The sequence below is a fragment of the Solanum lycopersicum genome, chromosome 11 (genome assembly GCF_036512215.1).
Source record: "Solanum lycopersicum chromosome 11, SLM_r2.1".
In the NCBI taxonomy this organism is placed as follows: Eukaryota; Viridiplantae; Streptophyta; class Magnoliopsida; order Solanales; family Solanaceae; genus Solanum; species Solanum lycopersicum.
The window spans coordinates 25,598,747-25,623,315 of record NC_090810.1 but is presented as its reverse complement, the minus strand read 5'-3'; the positions used below and the strand labels follow the sequence as shown (position 1 = coordinate 25,623,315).

The 24,569-nt window shown below is 37.2% G+C and overlaps 1 protein-coding gene and 1 long non-coding RNA gene across 4 annotated transcripts in view; one reads left to right on the top strand and one right to left on the bottom strand.

Annotated features, from left to right (window-relative positions):
- The window catches only part of LOC138339523 (uncharacterized), a 34,244-nt gene extending 10,049 nt beyond the window's left edge, over positions 1–24,195 (top strand). Inside the window, exons 2-3 of the long non-coding RNA XR_011212329.1 lie at positions 23,145–23,561; positions 23,643–24,195. This is a non-coding gene — a long non-coding RNA (uncharacterized lncRNA). The remainder of the gene's footprint in view (positions 1–23,144; positions 23,562–23,642) is intronic.
- LOC138339522 (uncharacterized) lies at positions 878–11,803 on the bottom strand. 3 transcript variants are annotated; one of them, XR_011212327.1, is made up of 3 exons: positions 11,672–11,797; positions 9,643–9,689; positions 878–1,331 (listed from the first exon to the last, which is right to left on the bottom strand). XR_011212327.1 is itself a non-coding variant. In XM_069291200.1 (2 exons), exon 2 carries the CDS (start codon positions 8,147–8,149, stop codon positions 7,391–7,393), a length of 759 nt encoding a protein of 252 aa, XP_069147301.1. In that variant the 5' UTR covers positions 8,150–8,908; positions 11,672–11,803; the 3' UTR covers positions 5,896–7,390. The 3 variants fall into 3 exon arrangements, 1 of the variants encoding a protein (XP_069147301.1); XR_011212326.1 differs by lacking the exon at positions 9,643–9,689 and having other exon boundaries at positions 11,672–11,800; XM_069291200.1 differs by lacking the exons at positions 878–1,331; positions 9,643–9,689 and adding an exon at positions 5,896–8,908 and having other exon boundaries at positions 11,672–11,803.
- Positions 24,196–24,569: the final 374 nt, after the last annotated feature.

Sequence of the window (24,569 nt, the reverse complement as noted above, 5' to 3'; positions counted from 1 at the left end):
ACCATTTAAGAAACATTCAACACTTAAGGATATTCACATAATGGTCTTGGAGAAGACCCAAGGAACCTACATACTAACATCTTCAAAGCCTACTCGTACGACGTCTAGATAGAGTCCCATTCCACTACCTAAACTACAAAGAACTTATCCAACACTAGCATGTATCCCACATGATGTGAATAGGCAATAACCGACATAGATCATACTAGCTAGGCATGGAATTCAGAGCCTCCCCTACTCTGATGGAGGGTGTTTTACTTGCCAATGGTAGAACTAGGACACATCTCATGTAGGCACATGGTTTAGGAATATTGAGGGTTTCTTTGTAGTCTAATCCCATCTTAAATAAAGCTATTACCCAAGCATACTAAATCGGTGCTAGCCTTTATTCTCATAGAGTAATTCAATCTTTGGTGCATATGAATAGGTACCATATAGAAGTCATAACCAAATCATATCACACCTTACCAAAGGGGTCCACTAGGGCTTCCACTCAATGGTCAAATAGGAGCTCAATGACTTTCTTAAGGATAATTTCATATATTTCCAGCCAACCAACCCCTAAATTCCACCATTCACACATGAAGGATACAATTACGACTTTCAACTTCAAGGATATCATAACCTCCTTTCTAAAAGGTTCCACATAAATGACCAACTTAAATATATTCAAGATCATATTCCAATCATTCATATACACTCATGACAAAGGTTTCATATTCACATTGTTCATGTTTCAAATAATGGACATAAGTCTACCAAAACAAGACACACTTACTGTCACGACCCAAACCGATGGGCCGTGACTAGTGCCCGTTTTGGACACCCACATACAAACCTGCTAAGTATAACCAACTGAAACTAAGACAATATGGAATTTAATCAAATCAAGCCAACCCCAACGTCATATATATATAAAGAGGACTTGTCTCGTAAGGAGTTATAACCATTCAACCGTAACAACATACGCGAGTCGACAAGGCCGCCACTATTCAAAGCATAATAACATACGTAAGCCGACAAGGCTGCCACTACGCAATACACAATGATGTACGCAGCCGACAAGGCTGCCCCTGTACAAGCGGACATCCCAAACAAACCATGTCCAAACCATTACCCAAAACATATATATACAACCCACATAATGTCCACAGACCTCTAAGAGTACATTAGTGAAACTCGGCGGGACAGGGCCCCGCCATACCCATAGACGAGCAAAAGACTACACAAAAGTTATGTACCAAAACGACTGGGCTCCGGAACAGTGGAGCTCTCTCAATCAGCAGAGTAGATATCCTAGGCGGGAGGATCACCGAACTGTGCGTCTACACCTGCGGGCATGAAATGCAGCCCCCCCGAGGAAAGGGGGGTCAGTACGGACAATGTACTGAGTATGTAAAGCATAAGGTAAAGATGACAGGATACCAATATGGTAGGTTGAAACAAAATATCGCTACACATATACCATTTTAAGTGAAAATCATGCATATATTTAACATATAAGGTGCCCAGCTTCCCTAGTAAGGGGCTCGGCAAAATAATCATCACGTCATCTCCGTCATCATCATCATCATAACCATCCTCATCACCAATCATATATATAATATACATACCCGGCCCTCTAGTGAGGAACTCGGTGACATATGCGAGAAACTCCGCACGAACATTACCCGGCCCGGGACTCGGTGAAATGATAAATGACTCTATGCACGAGCAGAATATTATGAGCAACCATATGCAATTAAAATCATTTCTTATAACTCAATAGAACAATCAACGTGAACCAGCAAGGAGTATTACCAAAGATTAATGTTTTATCAAGATTATGAACCTTTAATACGATATGGAAACGTAAAATCTCAATGACTCTAAGAAGCACTACCATAGATATTAGAGATCATCATAGCCTTAGACATAGCCGATATATAGAGGAATAATTGTGGAAGCAAGAATATACATCACCTAGACGCTCTAGAGGTAAGTATCAAATCTGTCCGTTATTCGCTTATTTTTAAAAGTCATGCCAAACAAAGAAAGAAGGGACAGCGTTACATACCGTATAATCGAGCCGCACGTCCAATATTTACTGATCAAGCTATTAATCTATAACAAGCAACAATCGTGCCGCAATTAGATAAACATCGCGCTTTACTTTCTTGTATGCTAGCTAATAATCTAACGAAAATTCGGCAGCACTTCCCCTATTTTCCTTACTTCGTCCCAATCCGACAACAATCCAAATTATCCACAGCAATACCAATAACACATATAACCCAAAGAATCATATTAAACAGCCCCCTCCCCAAAACAGTTCCATCTCGGCAACCATAGCAGCGAAGCAACGACACACCGAGCGATAACTCGTCTTATAATTCGCAACACATCTACCTTATCGTATTCATCCTTTGGAGTATATACTCATAATCACATTCAACATATACATAATGCCAAAACAGAATTTTCCTGCAGTTTGCTTTAATCAAAACAGCCCAAGCACCAACACGACACCACTAATAATCCGATTATGGTTTCCGTTCATACTTAGCACATTCAATAACTAAAACAAACTTCCTAAGCTACTGGTCACACCCCCTTCTTAAAATTAATGGGTAATTAACAAAGGTATTCTAAAGAATTAACACACCAAACAAGGAAATTACTAACCAAATTATTTGCAGCTGCTGGCCAAGAGTTGCAGGGTTGGTTTCTCCATTTCCATGGCTGCCTAAGACAATTGGTGAAGAAGAAGATGATATGCAGCAATGCATTTCACCACTTTATTTAGCATGGAGTGGATTTCTCCACCTCATTTAATAGTATGAAGTGGAAGCAGCCCCCCTCTACACCTGTCCACTAAGGCCAGCCCACAATCTGATCCCTTTTTAATTTTTGCCTTGAGTGGTGGGGCCCACTGGATTAAATTAATCCTAATCAGCCACCAATTATGAGTGGTGGGGCCCATTGGATTAAATCAATCCAAATTAGCCACTAATTAATCCCTCACTTAAAGTTAATGGCACTTACATTAGCCAACTCATACTTAATATCACATTTGGAAATAACATCCTTGCCTAATATTTCTTTATGTCTTCTAGATCACGATGCGCACTACGTATAAGAAAAATACGAGGCATAACATCCTTCTCCCCTTAGGAACATTCGTCCTCGAATGTTAAGTTAGCGTCTTGCAAAAACAAATTCCAGCGAGGTCTCTCTAAAAGTTATACCTATTAACCTGCATTCTGTAACTTACAGATGCCTCACAGCTACATAATCTCATTATCTATCAATATAGTCAAGCTAGAAATTGAATTACCTGCAGGTACGGGGAACAAGTAAGGATACTTATTCTTCATTTCGTCTTCCGCTTCCCAAGTCATCTCCTCCCTATGGGTATTTTGCCACAACACTTTGACGGAAGCCACATCCTTAGTACATAACCTTCTAACCTGACGATCAAGTATAGCCACGGGTTTCTCCTCATATGACAACTCCTCTGTTACCTGAATATCATCTACAGGGAATACTCTAGAAGGATCACCAATACATTTACGTAGCATCGATACATGGAAGACTTGATGTACCACCTCCAAATCAGATGGTAGATCCAACTCATAGGCAACCTTGCCTATCCTACGAACAATCTGATAAGGCCCAATGTATCTCGGACTGAGCTTTCCCTTCCTGCCGAATCTCATCACACCCCTCATGGGTGATACCTTCAGGAATACCCAGTCACCAATCTGAAACTCCAAATCTCGACGCCGATTATCTGCATATGACTTTTGTCGATTCTAGGCTGCTAATAATCTTTCTTGAATAAGCTTCACCCTGTCAACAGCTTGCTAAATCACATCCAGGCCTATTAACTTTGTCTCGCCAACATCAAACCAACCAATAGGTGATCTGCACTTCCTCTCATATAAGGCCTCGTACGGAGCCATCTGGATACTAGAATGGTAGCTATTGTTATAGGCAAACTCAATGAGCGGCAAGTGGTCATCCCAGCTGCCTTTGAAGTCAATAATACAGGCCCGAAACATATCTTCTAGTGTCTGAATAGTACGCTCAGCCAGCCCATCAGTCTGAGGGTGAAATGCTGTGCTAAGGTTCACCTGTGTCCCCAATCCCTTCTGAAATGATCTCCAAAAGTTGGCTGTAAATTGAGCTCCTCTGTCTGATATAATGGATGTGGGAACCCCATGAAGTCTCACTATCTCCCTGACATATAACCTTGCATAATCTTCAGCCGAATAAGTAGTCCTGACTGGAAGAAAATGGGCCGATTTCGTCAGCCTATCTACAATAACCCATATAGAGTCATGCTTCCGTTGAGTGCGAGGTAATCCTTTAATGAAGTCCATATTAATCATCTCCCATTTCCAAGTCGGGATCTCTATCTCCTGTAATAATCCACCAGGCTTTTGATGTTCAATCTTGACTTGTTGACAATTCGGGCACTGAGCAACAAACTCCGCTATGTCCTTTTTCATGCCATCCCACCAATATAAGCATCTGAGGTCATGATACATTTTTGTTGACCCTGGGTGAATAGAATAATGGGCAGAGTGTGCCTCTCCCATAACCTATCGTCATAGCCCCGCAGTATCGGGTACACACAATCTACCTTTATATCGTAATACTCCGTCAGGTGTAACCTTAAATGGGGTCTTTTCCTTTTGAAGAGTTGCATCTCTATATTGTGCCAGAATAGGGTCCTTGTATTGGTGTCTCTTTACCTCATCTATGATTGAGGACTCAACAACCTCTCGAATAGAAACTCCACTATCTTCTGAATTAGCTAGACGGACTCCAAGGCTGGATAGCCGCTGAATCTCCCAAACCATATCCCTCCTTTCTGGTTGTACATCTGTCAAGCTACCCATGGACTTACGGCTAAGAGCATCTGCTACAACATTCGCTTTCCCCGGATGATATAAAATATCAACATCATAATCCTTTAGCAACTCTAACCACCGCCTCTGTCGTAAGTTCAGCTCCTTCTATTTAAAGATATATTGGAGACTCTTATGATCTGTATAGATGTCCACATGGACACCATATAAATAATGTCTCCATATCTTCAAGGCATGAACCACAACCGCTAACTCTAGATCGTGAGTAGGATAGTTCTTTTCATGCTTCCTAAGTTGTCGGGAGGCATAGGCTATAACTTTGCCATGCTGCATCAATACACATCCTAGCCCAACACCTGAAGCATCACAATAAATAACATAGCCGTCTGGTCCCTCCGGAAGAGTTAGGACTGGAGCTGTAGTCAATTTGTCTTTCAATAGCTGGAAGCTTCGCTCACAAGCATCAGTCCATTGGAACTTGGCTGTTTTTTGAGTTAGCCTTGTCAAAGGCGCTGAAATTGAGGCAAATTTTTCTACAAATCTCCTGTAATATCCTGCTAACCCCAGAAAGCTGCGTACCTCAGTAGGTGTCGTAGGTCTGGGCCAAGTCTTTACTGCCTCAATCTTCTGCGTGTCTACCCGAATACCATCAGCTCCAATAATATGCCCCAAGAATGCCACTGAAGTCAACCAGAACTCGCACTTAGAAAATTTAGCATACAACTTCTGGTGCTGAAGCACCCTAAGTACCATCCTTAAATGATCTGCATGCTCCTCTTCTGAACGTGAATAGACCAGAATATCGTCTATAAATACAATAACAAACATATTAAGGAATGGTTTAAATACTCAATTCATTAAATCCATGAACACCGCTGGAGCATTAGTCAGCCCAAAAGACAGCACTCTAAACTCATAATGCCCATATCGGGTCCGGAATGCCGTCTTTGGAATATCTGCCTCCCTTACCCGCACCTGATGATAACCTAACCGCAAGTCTATCTTTGAAAAACACTTTGCACCCTGCAACTGGTCAAATAGATCGTCAATCCTTGGGAGGGGAAACCTGTTCTTTATTGTTACTTTGTTCAACTGCCTATAATCAATGCACATCCGCAGCGACCCATCCTTCTTCCTCACAAACAGTACCGGTGCTCCCCAAGGTGACGTACTAGGCCTGATGAAGCCCTTTTCTAGCAAATCCCTCAATTGCTCTTTCAATTCTTTCAACTCAGCAGGTGCCATTCTATAAGGAGGTATAGATATAGGCTGGGCATCTGGCAGTACATCTATAGTAAACTCTATCTCTCGTTCTGGAGGAAGGCCTGGAAGTTCCTCGGGGAATACATCGGGAAATTCATTAACTACCGGGACTGATTGAAGAGTCGGTGCCTCTGCCTTTATGTCATGCACCCGAATCAGATGGTAAATATAGCCTTTTCTAACCATCTTCCCGGCCTTGAGGTATGAAATGAACTTACCTTTTGGCGATATTGTACTTCCCTTCCACTCTATAATCGGTTCCCCTGGAAATTGAAATCGAACTATCTTTCCTCTGCAATCAACATTAGCATAACAAGCAGCCAACCAATCCATGCCCATGATACTATCAAACTCAATCATATTTAACTCTATTAGATCTGCTACGGTACGACGACTATATATAACTACTGAACAATTCCTATATACCCGCGTAGCTATGACAAAATCTCCTACAGGTGTAGTAGCTACCTCAAATGGTTCTATCAACTCAGACTCTATTCCGATCCTACTAGCAACAAAGGGAGATATATATGATAAGGTGGAACCTGGGTCTATCAATGTATACACACTTCGGGAGAATAGTGATAATATACCTGTGGTCACATTAGGTGACGCCTCCTGATCCTGCCTATTAGTCAAAGCATATATACGGTTCGAGGCACCGCTAGAACTGGAAGCTCCACCACGTCCTCTACTACGGCCTGCTGGCGCCTGAATACCCTGCCCCGTAGGGCGCATAGCCACAGAAGAAGATGAACCAGCAACGGACCCTGTAGGCTGTGCCATACCACCTGTACTACCTCTAAGGTGACACTCCCTCATAGTATGGCCCTGACGGCCGCAAGAAAAACACGCACCTGTAGCCCAACGACATTCCCCACGATGGGACTTACCACAAAGAGAACACCGAGGCAAAGGTGGCCTCGACTGGCTCAAACCCCTGCCCATCTGTGACCCTGACGCCCTAGAGCTCTGACCAGCTTCCGAATATCCCATACAATCGAACCCCCTACCCATGAAATGTGGGGGTGCACTCTGTGCTGGCTAGGAAGAAAATCTAACATGCTGCTGAGACTGCCCGCTTCAAAACTCGTTAGGATAACCTGCTGATCTAGCCCTCTTATGCTGGCCTCTATTATAATCTCTATCTGGCTGACGTCCCCGGTGCCGATCCTCTACCCCGTGTGCATATGCCTGCACCCGAGCAATGTCTATACTTGGCTGAAGAGTCACTGCCATACAACCATCAATCAGATAACGATCCAATCCCATCACATAACGATGTACCCTGTCTGCCATATCAGCCACAATAGTAGGCGCATGCCTAGCCAATGAATCAAACTCGAGGCTATACTCACGCTCCTACCATTTTGCTTCAAACGCAAGAATCTATCGACTCTAGCTCGCTTCATCTCTGGAGGCAGGAAGTGGCCCTGGAAAGCCTCCACAAATTCATCCCATACCACTGGAGGAGCACCCTCACCCCTAGATAACTCCCAAGACTCATACCAATTAATAGCTACATCCCGCAAACGGTACGTAGCCAACTCAACAGACTCGGTCTCCGAAGCCTTGATTATCCTCAATGTACGCTGCATCTGACGAATAAAATCTTGCGGATCATCCTGGGGTCTTGACTCAAAGAACTCTGGAGGATTACAACTTAAGAAGTCACGAGCCCTTAAGCTATCAGATCTGTCCGCATGATCAACTCTTAGTCCATGCCTGCGAGCCTGATCTGCCACTAATCTAGTCAGCAATTGAACCGCATCTCTCATGGCCCTATCCTCCGCCCCTGACTGAGGAGCTGGAGGTTCAGATGTTGGGGCCTCGGGGGCTGGTGGTGTCCCCCGAACTGGAGCTGCTGCTGCTCTAAGCTCTTCTGGCGGTGGGGGTGTAGCAGAGCTCTCCGACTGGAGCATCATACCAGGCATAGACTGGGCACGTGCCCTAGTAACTCTCCGGGTCTGACTAGTACCTTCTGCTACCGATTTTCCCTTCTGGGCGGCTGTCGCTTTCTTTGGAGGCATAGCTGAAAACACACGGATTCGTTAGAGAGGGATTATCCTGTTAATATAGCTCTATCGCACGATCTAGAATAAGAAGAAAGAATGACATCCTAAATGTCATGTAGCTTCCTGTTTATAGATGTGGTGCACAATACACCGATAAACAAGACTCTACTAGACACGGTCTGTAGACACTTCCGAGGAAGAACCGCTCTGATACCACTCTTTGTCACGACCCAACCCGATGGGCCGTGACTAGTGCCCGTTTTGGACACCCACATACAAACCTGCTAAGTATAACCAACTAAAACTAAGACAATATGGAATTTAATCAAATCAAGCCAACCCCAACGTCATATATATATAAAGAGGACCTGTCTCGTAAGGAGTCATAACCATTCAACCGTAACAACATACGCGAGCCGACAAGGCCGCCACTATTCAAAGCATAATAACATACGTAAGCCGACAAGGCTGCCACTACGCAATACACAATGATGTACGCAGCCGACAAGGCTGCCCCTGTACAAGCGGACATCCCAAACAAACCATGTCCAGACCATTACCCAAAACATATATATACAACCCACATAATGTCCACAGACCTCTAAGAGTACATTAGTGAAACTCGACGGGACAGGGCCCTGCCATACCCATAGACGAGCAAAAGACTACACAAAAGTTATGTACCAAAACGACTGGGCTCCGAAACAGTGGAGCTCTCCCAATCAGCAGAGTAGATATCCTAGGCGGGAGGATCACTGAACTGTGCGTCTACACCTGCGGGCATGAAACGCAGCCCCCCTCCCCCCCGGAGGAAAGGGGGGTCAGTACGGACAATGTACTGAGTATGTAAAGCATAAGGTAAAGATGACAGGATACCAATATGGCAGGTCGAAACAAAATATCGCTACACATATACCATTTTAAGTGAAAATCATGCATATATTTAACATATAAGGTGCCCAGCTTCCCTAGTAAGCGGCTCGGCTAAATAATCATCACGTCATCTCCGTCATCATCATCATCATAACCATCCTCATCACCAATCATATATATAATATACATACCCGGCCCTCTAGTGAGGAACTCGGTGACATATGCGAGAAACTCCGCACGAACATTACCCGGCCCGGGACTCGGTGAAATGATAAATGACTCTATGCACGAGCAGAATATTATGAGCAACCATATGCAAATTAAAATCATTTCTTATAACTCAATAGAACAATCAACGTGAACCAGCAAGGAGTATTACCAAAGATTAATGTTTTATCAAGATTATGAACCTTTAATACGATATGGAAATGTAAAATCTCAATGACTCTAAGAAGCACTACCATAGATATTAAAGATCATCATAGCCTTAGATATAGCCGATATATAGAGGAATAATTGTGGAAGCAAGAATATACGTCACCTAGACGCTCTAGAGGTAAGTATCAAATCTGTCCGTTATTCGCTTATTTTTAAAAGTCATGCCAAACAAAGAAAGAAGGGACAGCGTTACATACCGTATAATCGAGCCGCACGTCCAATATTTACTGCTCAAGCTATTAATCTATAACAAGCAACAATCGTGCCGCAATTAGATAAACATCGCGCTTTACTTTCTTGTATGCTAGCTAATAATCTAACGAAAATTCGGCAGCACTTCCCCTATTTTCCTTACTTCGTCCCAATCCGACAACAATCCAAATTATCCACAGCAATACCAATAACACATATAACCCAAAGAATCATATTAAACAGCCCCCTCCCCAAAACAGTTCCGTCTCGGCAACCATAGCAGCGAAGCAACGACACACCGAGCGATAACTCGTCTTATAATTCGCAACACATCTACCTTATCGTATTCATCCTTTGGAGTATATACTCATAATCACATTCAACATATACATAATGCCAAAACAGAATTTTCCTGCAGTTTGCTTTAATCAAAACAGCCCAAGCACCAACACGACACCACTGATAATCCGATTGTGGTTTCCGTTCATACTTAGCACATTCAATAACTAAAACAAACTTCCTAAGCTACTGGTCACACCCCCTTCTTAAAATTAATGGGTAATTAACAAAGGTATTCTAAAGAATTAACACACCAAACAAGGAAATTACTAACCAAATTATTTGCAGCTGCTGGCCAAGAGTTGCAGGGTTGGTTTCTCCATTTCCATGGCTGCCTAAGACAATTGGTGAAGAAGAAGATGATATGCAGCAATGCATTTCACCACTTTATTTAGCATGGAGTGGATTTCTCCACCTCATTTAATAGTATGAAGTGGAGGCAGCCCCCCTCTACACCTGTCCACTAAGGCCAGCCCACAATCTGATCCCTTTTTAATTTTTGCCTTGAGTGGTGGGGCCCACTGGATTAAATTAATCCTAATCAGCCACCAATTATGAGTGGTGGGGCCCATTGGATTAAATCAATCCAAATTATCCACTAATTAATCCCTCACTTAAAGTTAACGGCACTTACATTAGCCAACTCATACTTAATATCACATTTGGAAATAACATCCTTGCCTAATATTTCTTTATGTCTTCTAGATCACGATGCGCACTACGTATAAAAAAAATACGAGGCATAACACTTACATTAACTTATCTTATGTACATTATCATTCAAATAACACATAGGGTCAACTTAATCATATTACAAGTCACCCTACATAATCTTATAGAATCATCATCACAGTTCAGCATAAGACTCATATTAGTCAACTAGGAAGATTTACACTTAAACACCAAGCAACACGCGTGAAAACATCACTATAGCCTATCATGATCACCAATATTCAACTTAAAAACACATGCTAGGACTTCACATATATACATAAACCATGTAGACCTTCACAATAATCACATATTCAAGTTATAACATGAAACTGTCATAATTCATAATGTAATGCTGACAATGCCACATTCTTTCACAATTCATAAAATAATACTGACGAAGTCACATTATTCACAAGTATAGCACTTAAGCAGCAGCACCATAAGTGGACCATACCAAACATCACAATTGAATCAATTGCCTATACCACACAATATAGAGAAGGTTAGGTCAACATACCACCATTCCATCCACAACAACTCCAATCCATAGCCAATTCAATCCATAACTTACAAATAGTAATAATCACCAATTCTATCCAATAATCACAATATCCAATGATCCAAGATAATAAAATATGAAATTGATCATTTTAGGACATCCTAAATACAATTCTAACATGCTTCTTTTATAATTCAATAGCCTAAATCAAACTAAGCAAGAATCCAATACAATTGAGACATGATCAAATCACTCATAATATAGTCAAAATATTGAATTAATGATTTGCATGGATTCTTCTGAATTTAGTCTAAAATCATCAAATAAACATAAAATCAATCATAATTCATTGATTTAAAACATTTTATGCAAGAACCCATGGCAATATAGCAAAATAGGACAATTTCATCTTTTGAAAGATCTTGAAAATCACTTTAAAGATTGCCTCCTTGAAGAAAGAGATTCAAGAATGAAAACCATACCTTAATTAATGAAAGCCACGAAATTGAATGGAATTTATGGAGAAATCAATCTCCAGGCTCCAATTTCCCTTCAAGCTTCATTGGTGTTCTAGAGAGTTCTTCTATGGGGTTTGAGTTTTGATTTTGAATAATGAACTTGGAAAGGGGTTCTAGACTTATAAACATGCTTAAAATACCCTTAAATGACTAGCCAAAATATTTTTAGAACATAAGGTGAATTTCCTAAAATGCCCAAGACTTGGCTGAGACACCTACAGAAAAACTACAGGTGTCAATCGGCAGTTCCCTATTGATGCCTCGTAGATCCACCTACAGACCATCCTTCTTGTCCGTGGTTTGGGTCAGAGACTGATATGGGAGCTTAAGCTCCCTATACTAAAGTGTCAACCTACGCCCTAGACGACGGGGCATCGACTGACCTACTGGGCGTTGATTGCCTCTTGTTGGTTGGACTGGTTTTAACAATTTTTGCTCACAAGTTGGGTCCTCCTCAAGGACCCTTTGATTGGTACTTGGGGAGTTTTTCCTTGAAATTTCGAACTCAACTACACTCGTATACAAGTTAGGAACGTCACACATCAACTTCAACAAAAACGAACACATAAAACATGCATAGGCACACCTAAATATACAAGCGCATCTACGTCATGGACATCCTTGGATGTTTAACCTCCAAACATTAGACACTGCCTCAAAACATCATTATATACCATTTTAGGACTTTAAAACCTCATGATACACGTGTTAGGATCTAGTTTAACCTAAGTCATTTTAGAGGTGTTACATTCTCCCCCACTTGGACAACATTCGTCGTTGAATGACTCTTGCTTCATTTTAGGCACTTTCAAGAGATAAGAAACTCAAGACTATCATCATATAACCATATCACACAATACACAATACACAATTAGGCGGAACACCAATTTCCACATAACCAAGAGGCTCAAAACACAACAAGAAGATAGAAACTATTTCTACAACTAATCATGCAATAAGACTCACATTGTTTATTTCATATAGGAGGAACTCCTTCTCTACACATTATCATGCTCATATAAATAAATTCTATACACATTATAAGCATTTTTTATGAAAAAACAATTTAGTCAAATTTTCAATTTCTTTACATTGAACACCAAATCCTTACAGTAAAATATGCTAAAATGTCCAATAATGCAAATCTTAAGCAATTTATATAGAAGCATGAAAATATGAGAGACAAAATCATATAAACTTATTTTACAACATAAACATAAATTCATGAAATAACAATGCAAGGAATCAATGAAATTCAATTTCAACTCGACTCCTACACACAATGCAACATGCAACTTGCTAGTATGACATTCTATCTCTCAAGTTTGAATAGAATAGAATAGAAGAGACCATAAATCACAACTCCACTACTCACCATACTCCCTCACTTAGAAGGAACCATTACTTCACAATAGATAAAACTATAACTTACCGGCATGATCATCCAAATTTGTTCCCTTGGCTCGGAGAGCATAGAAGTGATTCCTCTTTGGAGCACAACTATCCAGAACATTTGGAGGAACTTTCTTGGATTCTCTTCCTCTTGCTGCAATAGTAGGAAAATCCCTCACCTTATTACCATCCCTACCACAACCAAAGAAACTACTGGTACCAAGTAGACACTTCCCAATGCTTCTTCCCACAAGTAGTACAAGTAGTCTTAACACCTTGAGAATTACTACCACCTTCAACCTTGACCTTAGGAGCACTAAGTCCATCATGGTTTGGAGCCCTCTTCTTAAACCTGGGTTGATTTTGCTCATCGGATATACGCCTCTTCAAATTCCTTGAAATCCTACTAAGTTTGGACTCCTCAATGGATTGTGCATACACCATAAGTCTAGTCAAGTTCATGTCATTATGGAGCATGGTCATATGGAACTCTTCTTTCACAAGGTCATCAACAGCGGTCACAAACCTACTCATCTCTTCTCTAGGTCTTGACAACAAGGATTGATCATACCTAGACAACAAGGTGAACTTCAAATAATACTCTTCCACACTCATGTTCCCTTGCCTAAGGTTAATAAACTCCTCAATCTTCACCTCCCTCCTGTACTTCCATAAGAAAACCTCCTTAAAATCCTCCAACTCTATAGGACCCAACTCAATCGGCCCATTATCTTTCCATTGGGTATACCACACTTGAGAAACATCCTTCAATTTTTATGAAGTCAACTTTGCCTTCTTTCTAGAAGAAACATGGCGTACTTGACCTCTAAAAGGTTTTATACTAGCTCATAGTTATCATTCATTGCATTGTCATAGGACTCTAAGTCTCTTTTTCATCCTAGACTAGACATCATTAGATTATAATTGAGATCCGGCCCTTTCAACATAAATCATTAACTAAACTATTACAAAACTTTACATAAACCATGACACAGGAAATTCTTGAACTTAAGAATTTCTTTCCTTGAGCTTGGGAATTACGTATCAAGCTCTTCACTGTAAAGACATCCTTTAAGCATCCATAACATATACTTTTTGTAAAAAGGTAAAGACAAATCGTATTGGTGCAAGAATGCACTAGTATGACAATCATGCAAAAACATGCATTAAAAGGGACATTTCACTTCGAAACCATGCATCATGCCTTTTTGTGAAAACTTCATAAAAACTATTATATCATAAGCATCATATAATTCACATACTCTGTTTTGGCATATACAATAGTCACAATATCACAAAAAATCACACATTGCATTTATGGCACATTTAGAACCACTTTACATTAAATTCCTTCCCTTTTACAATAACCCCTTTTTCCTTTATAGTGAGCCTTTTTTCTTCTTAACTCCTTATCTTCCCAAGTAACCCTTGATACTAGGTGCAATGTATAGATAATTTCCTATTACACTATCCACACTCAAGCATCACCTTAAGGCCACAAGGTAATCATATATACAACCTTCATTACATCCAACACATGCACTCATAGAACCATTTAGTACAACAAGACATCCACTTCATATTGGACCCAACATACTTTATGGACCACATAGAAGAACTCATCACAAGACCACATAAACCTACTTATAATCTCATTCTAAGCCTACTAATGCAATGTACATGTGAAGTCCCATAACCTCACACATACTAAGTAAACCTACAAAGAGACTATAAGTCTACCATTTACGTTATACATCTATAAGACAAGTATAAACAACTTCCTAAATGCAAAGCAATACCTTCATCATATGGTCAATAAGACCCACATTATGCGTATAAGGTAAGACCATATCATATAGACTCATGCCATGCATACATTCACAACAAGTAGACAACACTACAATGTCATGCATAAAGAACATAAACATAGTCATATACATTAGAACACCTTCCTAGAACTCCCCTGAAGAGTTAATTGTGCAATTCATAGGTAAAATCTCATATCCTCACCTACACTAAGCAACTTCTCTTTGGTTATCCTAGGTAGGAACCATTAGTTTACTTCCATTGTTCATTTTACTTTTGAGGAAACTATAACCTTAACCAACACTAACACTATGGTTGCTAACATAGAATTTGGTGTTGGACAACCTAAAACCTAGGGAAGGTGCTCTACCTTTCCAACGCAGAATACTAACAACATGCTTGCATATTAGGTGATATCCCTTGCTAGATCCTATGGGGCTAGCACAGTTTATGGAACTTGGAAGCATATACGGAAATATCACTCAATGCCCTTTGGGCCTTGAAGATAACAACCTCGAGAGACTATGGTAAACCTACCTTCCCACATTGGAATGGGACACCGCTCATCTTCTTCACTCGGTCTAAGATTATTCCCTTTATTGAAAATTCTTTATTAATTATTACTTTATAAAAGTCTTTAGGAGATTGAATCTCCATATGCTTAGATCATAGATCTTAGATGAGAGTTCATCAACCTAAATCATGTGAGAAAACCTTCACATGGACATATCATATTCAAGCACCATCTAGTTTAGGATACACTTGAGAATACCTTCCAAGGCCCCTCTATTTATTAGATCATCATACATGCATAATGAAAATGTTTCATGTGTTACATGTGAGAAAATCTTTCACATAAACAGTCTTAGACCACACACGTTCATAATTGATTTCATTCATGCATAAGTGTACAAGTGTATCTATATAAGCAAACCTTTTATATAAACACACTTAGACACTATGCATATTTATAACATACTCATGCATTCATACTTATGTACATAGATAACAAACCTAGGAACTATCCTATCAAGGCACACATGTGCAATGCATATTTACGTCCCATACCCTTGTAAATACTAGTACACCTATCAATTCATCCTAATTAAGGGACACATAACATACCCATGGACATATACTCTACATGCATAGTGGTATAAATTAGTGCACATAAGAATATCTTTTTATTAGACTCCATGAACCTATACTACTTGTAAGCATGCATAAGGTGTAAGTGTGTATACATTGGTAAAAATGATCACATAATGGCTATCAATATTACTTTAAGGCAGCCACCCTCTTAAGACCATAATGCATAGACCACAGATCATATACTAGCATAGGAGATAAAACAACTTCACATTACATTCAAGACTCCAAACTTTAGCTAATAACAAATTTATATAGGGGTGCATAGGTAGGGATTCCTTAACCGGGATTCATTAACTATTCTTACATCATCAATGGCAACACCTAAACATCACCGTAACATAGACATCAACATCCTCATAACATTAGTAATACAACCTAGATCATAAACTAGAACGGAAAGTTAGGCATGCTACATCACATTGGATGATCATCATCACCACACTATCATAACACAATTGCCTTCAAGGCCATGATCACATCACATATACATTGAAAATAAGGTAAATACCGCCACCATAGTGCCATTCAAGGTAAGTCATCTAGATATTCTATAGAAAAGTAGAGGAATAGAGCAATCTTACCAAATCTCCCTTGCTTTGATTATCAATGATCAATACACATAATTCATCAAAAATACAAATATAGGGCAGTAGCTAAAGTTATCATAGCATAGACGAAACCATGCTTCAATTACTATAGGATTCAAGCTCACTTTATGTAAATTATCTTATAAATCTATAGAAGATAGAAGAACATAGATCAACCTTACCAAATCTTCCAACATTGATCCACATTAGATCAATTACACATATTCATCATCAATTTACATAATAGACAGTATCTAAATCAATTTATCATAATTGAATCTCATTACAATCATTCTAGCACCAAGATCACAATATACTACAATATAGACTAAATCGAGATTGGGAGGGATCATGGGTTCATCATGAGATTGGATTGAATTCAACATGAAAAACAATATCTAATCATCAATTTGACATAAGAATGCTTTTGAAATCATTTTGAGAAAGAACTCATGGCTAGATTGAAAGATAGATGGTTTGATCATGAATTTTCATTGAAAAGCTTTGAATGAACCCGTTAGAAGAAAGTTTAACTAAGGATGAAAGATCAACATACCTCAATACATTAAAAGACCACGAAATATTGATGAAGAATCCATGGCAATCCAATCTCCAAGTTGTTCTTGAGCTTCATCTCCAATAGAGGTTTCTCAAGTTTTGTTTTGAAGAGGGAAGTCTAATTTTGAATAATGAATTGGGTATGGGGTTTTGATCTTAATAACCAAATTAATATACACAAAAATATCCAAATTAACCACCTAGGATCAGGTTAGGACGTGGGGTGAATTTCCCATTCACCCCTTAATGAAACAGTGCGCCTGTCAGCATTCCAGGCTGCATCGACACCCACAATCAACGCCCAGTAGACCCACTGATGGAACGTACTAGCAACCATCGTTTGGGTCTGATGGTTATCATTTGGAAGCTTTATATCCCAGTATAAGTGTGAGGCTATGCCTCCCCAACAATGGGGTGTAGGTGACATGACGATCCGTCGTTGTTGGCTCGTACATAAACACTACAAGGCAGTGTCTAGGCAGTCTTTGGGTACTTGAGGGCCTTTTGCAGGGACTTTGATGAGTGTACCCGGATGTTTCCAATGTAAATACACTCATATATGAGTTAAGGACCTTCCATATCAATTTCAACCAAAAGAAACACGTAAAACATGTCAAGACACACATGCACGTCTCAAGGCTAACTTTCAAATGTCATCGAACGTTCTTGGACGATTGACCTCCATATGACTTCAAATTAAGCATGCATACTTTAAAGTACCTATTTAACATATTTAAAATGTTTGTAGACATGTGTGAGGATCTAAGCACCTTAATTCATTTTTGAGGGTCTTACAATATCCCCCACTTGGAAACATTCGTCCTCGAATAACACTTGGGACATTTCAAACACATCAAGGAATTCTATGACCCATAGAGCAGCTCACAACAATTATAACATATTCACATAAAAGTCAATGCACCACATTTACAAGGAACACCAACTTCAAGCCATTTAGCACTCAATGCAACACAAGCAAGAAAAATCTTTATTCGCTCACTTTCAAAATGCATCAAACACATAGGCCCTTGTCATGATCTAGGAGGAAAATCCTTCTCCTAATCATAACATGGTGTTTAAATTTCATTTTATAAAGAGCTCATTATGCAATAACCTTTAAGTCACACATAGGCAAGTTTAACATCACTCAAGAAGCACACAATCAACTCATACTTCAATGCACATAATCTTGAGTCAAGTAGATTAAAAAAAGAACTTTACCATATAGACATAATGCCATGAAGGTCATATTCCACCTTACCATGGTTAGTTATGTTTAAGGAGGAATGTCCTACTCAACACACTTACATGTATCATGAGTTCACACACAAGCAATGCACAAAGGTTAATCCATTTTAAATGAGAAATTCTCAACTTTTAACCAAAGCATGCTCATATTCCCTTCCTACTAAAGTAAAAATGGTAAGTCACACCACACACATTGCAACAATAGGAAGTCATTTCACATAATTTAAATTTCTAGCATGACAAGAGCCTTCATAAGCAAGCATGAATTTGGGAAAATCTTACAAATCATAGGCACACACAAGGACATTGACTACACATACCTTGACTTTTCAAGAATGAGCCTACACCCATACTTCCCAAACCATAGAATTCATATAAACTTCCAGAAACTCATCATTTTTTATTTTAAGGAGACTCAATTTCTCATTAATGGCTTAGAACACCACCATTAGATGTGACATCAAACACACTTCTTACTTTATGTCATGAAGTTAAATGCACAACTAACACATCAAGATGCACAATCAACATGAGAAGATATGAATTTGATCAAAATCCTTTTTCATGCAATTTGAAATCTTCAAACATGCTTTAATAGTGTTAATAAAGACATACATAACACATGGAGAACATACAACTCATACTTTAATGCAAGACTCTTATCATGAACAAGCTTCTAGGGACATTGTAGTCTCAAGCTCTAGTTAGAACAAAAGGACGTTATAAGGATATCTACCACCTTACTACTCTCACCACCAGCCCTCACTTAGGGTAAATTCATTCTAGGCACATCAAGGGCACTCTAAACTTACCATCTAGTTATCCCCCACTTTGGGAAAGCATAATCACATCATGTCCTTGAACACAAGGTCAAGGAAAGTCAAAACCAAACTATATACACCTCACACAAGAAGTTTTAAAATTATTTGATGGTCTTCACTCCTAATCTCTTATGAAGGAGTCTACTAACTCAACCATCATCATTCCTTCAAGCCTAACACCCAAATGAAACTCATAATAGTCAAGCTAGGTCATACTATTTAACCACATAAGGTCTCGGCTATATCATGACTACTAAAGGGTCATGAAAACCTTAGGGGAAACAATGGAGGAGACTTAGCCATAGGGCCTCTTTCTTTTCTTTCAACACTAGGGTAACGTAACTTCTAGGTCATTCCAACCCACATCATCACCATACAAGGTAAGCACGCTACCTTCACCTCTAGGACCAAGCCTATAAAAAGGACTCCAATCCATATAAAGAAACTATGAGGCATTACACACATAGAAAGGGCAACATTGAACCATTAAACATATACAAAGGCAACACGCATCTTTGGCTAGTTACTAAGCATTTCAACCCTAAGCCATATCATAAGACTATCATCATGCAAAACCAAAATAGGAAATTATTATTCCAAAAGGAAACTCATTTTAACCATAACAACTTCTAACATGCTATAACCATATCATGACATAAATCTTCACATACATGTAATCAGATAGATCACATATATAGCCATAAATGGCATCACATCATCAAAGCATACCAAAATTAACCTTCACACATACTCATCCAACCATAAAACCAAGATAAGCATCAAAACTCACCTTTTTCTCCCTCAAGCAAAGAGATACTTTCTTATCTAACCAATAACATCTTAAATGCCACCGGATAAGAAAAGATAAGAGAGATCTTATAGAGTTAAATTATATGGCACGACATGAGAATAGTGAAGAAGGGAAACTCTATCGTTCTATAGCCTCTCGCTCATAGATGTGTCAAGACTCACCACCAACGAATGAGACACTAACTTTGGACCCTAAAACAACTTTTATAACCTGATGCTCTTATACCACGTTTGTCACAACATAGAGCACCCCCTAGAAGTAATGTAATTAAATTAGTCATCTAAGCTTAAATGCATATTGGTCAAAGGCATAAAAACTCCACACAACTACTCAACTACATGGACGTTTGGTGTGAGAGATAAGAATAAATAGTCTTGGAATATAAAAATAGGCATGAGATAAAATATTATTGGTTTGTTTGGTATAGGCATGAGATAAAATTTTACCGTCTTGTTCGGTTGTCATGTTTGGGATAACTTATCCCACCATTTATACCATAATCATGAGACAGGTTATCTTAAATACATGGTGAAATAAGCTATCCAAGGGTAACTAATCCCTGAATAATTAATCATGGGATAACTTGTTACTTGTGAGTTGACACCATTGATGAGCTTTATATTGATCTCAAATCTTCAAGAATGTCCCATTACAATTCTATTTGTGTTTGGTATTCCCTCCGTCCCAATATATATGAGTTAGTTTGAAAGTTTTTGGCCAAAACCATCCTTCAACTATACCCCAAACTTAAATTACATCCTTAAAGTATCATTTTTAGCAGAAAAACATCCTTTGATTATACCCCAAACTTAAACTACATCCTTAAAGTATCATTTTTAGCAAAAACATCCTTCAAGTATTTGAAAGTAAATAATTTTCATCCTTCTACTTGAATTTATTAGAAACTAATCGATATATCCCACAAACATTAAGTCGTCCCTTCCTAATTATTATTCTTAAATATGCCAAGAATATTATTTTGAACTTTTTCGTAATTGAGTTAAGAATTATGCAAAACCTTTTAAGTTGACCCTTTTTCATGTAATTTTAATTTAAAATATTATTTGTTTAAATATATTTCTTCTCAATTGAATATGCTAGTAGTGACATTTGTACGAGACTTTCACTTCTAATAATGTAGAATGAAACTCAAATACGAGACATAATCAATATTTTGGTCATATTGATATTAGATTGACCCCAAAATCTATTCATTTAATTGGTTAGAAAAAGGTAAAAATAGTTAATCTCCAACTTCTTTTCATCACGAAAAAGGAAAATCATGTGCACTCACACCTTCCAATCATTTTTAGTTTCCGTGAGCAATAGTGTCTAAGATTTATTTTTTAAGAATTTCTTGTGGAAAGTAATGAAATTTTTCAGAATAACTTTTGCTAATAGTCATGTTAACTACACATTCTTTCATAAGATCCCTTATTTTTTGACAATATCTAACAAAAGGATAAAAGTTTTTCACTTCCAAATACTTAAAGGATGTTTTCTGCTAAAAATAACACTTTAAGGATGTAGTTTACGTTTGGGTATAGTTAAAGGATTTTTTTTTGCTAAAAATGATACTTTGAGGATGTAGTTTATGTTTGGGGTACAGTTGAAGGATGTTTTTGCCAAAACTAATGTAGCTTAAGAAATAAAGAAAGATTTTTAGAATTTACGATCTAAAATGAGTGATAAATATTTGTGTGACTAGAAATCATTTCATTAAGGATAAAATGAACATTTTAAAGTTAAATTATTAATAAATATAGAAATATGTTGTTCTATTTTGTACTGACTAAGGCCTCATTTGTTTTCACTTAATGGAGGTCTGAATTTTAATCATTCACATTCAGTCCATTAAGTGCGTTTGATTTTTAGGTCTGAATCTTAATCATTAAGATTAAAAATAACAAGCATTCTTTTCATAAGCAAATTCACTTCTTCCTTGCTTCTCTTCTGGACAAATTTCAAGTTCCTTTCATTTATTTTCCAACTAAGTGCCATTTGTTTTCTTTTGAATAAGTAAGTTTTCATAATCTTTTACAAGTATTTATCTAATATTTCTGATATTTAAAATATTCTTGGTTGAATTGTTATTTATGAAGAACTTTTCTTGTCACAATTCGTTTGTTGTAAAAACTTCTTTGGAAGAAGTTATCATTGTTCCATGAGAAAAAATTGTCGAAGAAAATAAATGAATCGTCTTTTTTATAATCTAATTCTTGAAACAATTGTTTGAAATAAGTATTTTTTATTCGGACTATAACTTTTATTGATATTTTTGCTTAATTACTAATTTTTAAAAATATTATGCACATTAAGATATTGAAAACAATCTTAATGGTTGGTTTAGTGTTCAGACCTAGAAACTACATCTTAATATTTAGACAAGTATTCAGATTCTGACATCTTAATCTTAATGTTAATCTTAATACTCAGATGTGCATTCAGATTCAAAACTCTTAATTTTAATGAAAACAAATGAGGCCTAAAAAAGAAAGTTAATCATATAAAAATTGTTCTAGAGGGAGAATGTTTTTTTAGATTTTTACTTCTCTTGGTTGGGTTTTAGCCTTTTTATTATTTCATTTTATTTGTATATTTCGGACGATTTAATTTATAAAATTGGCTTTGGCCAATCTTCAATCTAAAGGAGAAAATTACATGAATCGAAAAATATTATTAGCGTATTATTTAATACAATTATACTTTCACATAAATGAGAAATTTATCAATTAAGACAACTTTAAGAACATAACTAATCAAAATAACAACAATTTAAATTTTTTAGGGAAAATGACAGAATAGCAATATGTTTATTAATTTTATGTATTTTAGATTTTAGTTTTATTAAATTTATGTATTTTATATTTTAGTATATATTAGTATTATTAATTTAATATATTTATTGAAACTCATTTATTGGACCAAAACATGGTCCAAATAACCATTTAATAAAAAAAATTAATAATTACATTTACCGTTCCAAGAAATGTAAAACTCAATCACATTCAAAATTTTCAAATTATTCCCAATTTTGATGTTTCTTTCATCAAAATTTCAAGATTCTTCATCAAAGCCATTGATTATCAAGGATTCAAGTAGATTTTCGAGCTCATAAAGGATTATTAAAGCAAATTTCGTGGTGGCAAGGTTAGATCAACTTTCGGTTTTGATTTTTTTTAATTTTTTTGTTAACTCTCTAATTTTATATATCACGATTTTGTGGATATTTATGTAATTTTTTTGTTTTAATATTCATCATACATTTATGATTTTGTTTTTTTGTCCCTTTTTTATGATTTTCTTTCAATGTTTAAGATTAGGTAGATTATGAAAATTCATATATATAGAATCATTTTTGTTTGATGTTCACTACGGTGTAACAGTTTTTTAAAGAAACTTTTTTATCCAGATTTTTGGAATGTTGGAAAAAAAAATTGTATTGTATGCAATGGCTGATTCGGTCAGGATTACTAGAGGTATAAATGACAACATTCAAAATTTTCTGCAATTTCCCTCATTTGATTTGTGCATTACTCAGGGATTGATTGATAATGTAGGATCTATGGCTAGGATGCACAAGAGTCTAAAATGACAATAGAGAGCTCGTAAAAAAAAGGGAAGTGTTGTGCTCTAAAATCCCCGATGAACAAGAAAAATATCGAAGTGATGAAGTATTACATCACGACGATGAAGAGGTATAAATTATTCATGAAAAGATTTTTTATGCTATGTCTATTGTTGTTTTTGTGTTTGAAATTGTATATGTCTTTCATATTGGAAGCTTACAGTTTTAAATACAGAAAAACATTTTTGTATCCCTAAATGTGATGTGATAAATTACGGATACAATTAAAACAAGGTCTAATATTTGTCAGCTGTGCAAATATGCAAATTACATTTCTTGTGAGCGTCTAAGTAAAAAGATAAAAAGTTTAAGTGAGTACTATAATCTTGCTTCTTTCAAGCCCTTTGTTATTTCTGTACAGCTCTCAATATAGAACTTGTTAGTCCAACAAAAAGTATTCATGTAAAAGAACTTTCAACCAAAAATGCGCATGTATCACTAAAAGTACCAAAACACTAATATTGGATGCTACAAATTACCTTATACTTAAGACTCTTCTCATTTGCTTGTCAATATTAAGAAAATGAATACAATATTTATCTTTATATATTCCAATTTAGTAGATTTCCCTCAAACTGTATTCTATTATCCATTATATTTTTCCCATATTTTGTTGTATACATATATTAGATTGTTGAATAATGTATTTATATTTTTTTCAGCATCTTTATGTATTCAAATTTTAATAGATTTATAGTATATTTTAGTATGTATTTTGTTATTTGTTTCATTTTAATTTTTATGCGAACAATATTCATTAATCTGAATGAACAATCAATCTTTTGTATACAATGTAGTTTCTCTTATTCTATTTTATGAACTAGAAATAGATTTATATATCAGCAAATATTTGAGTATG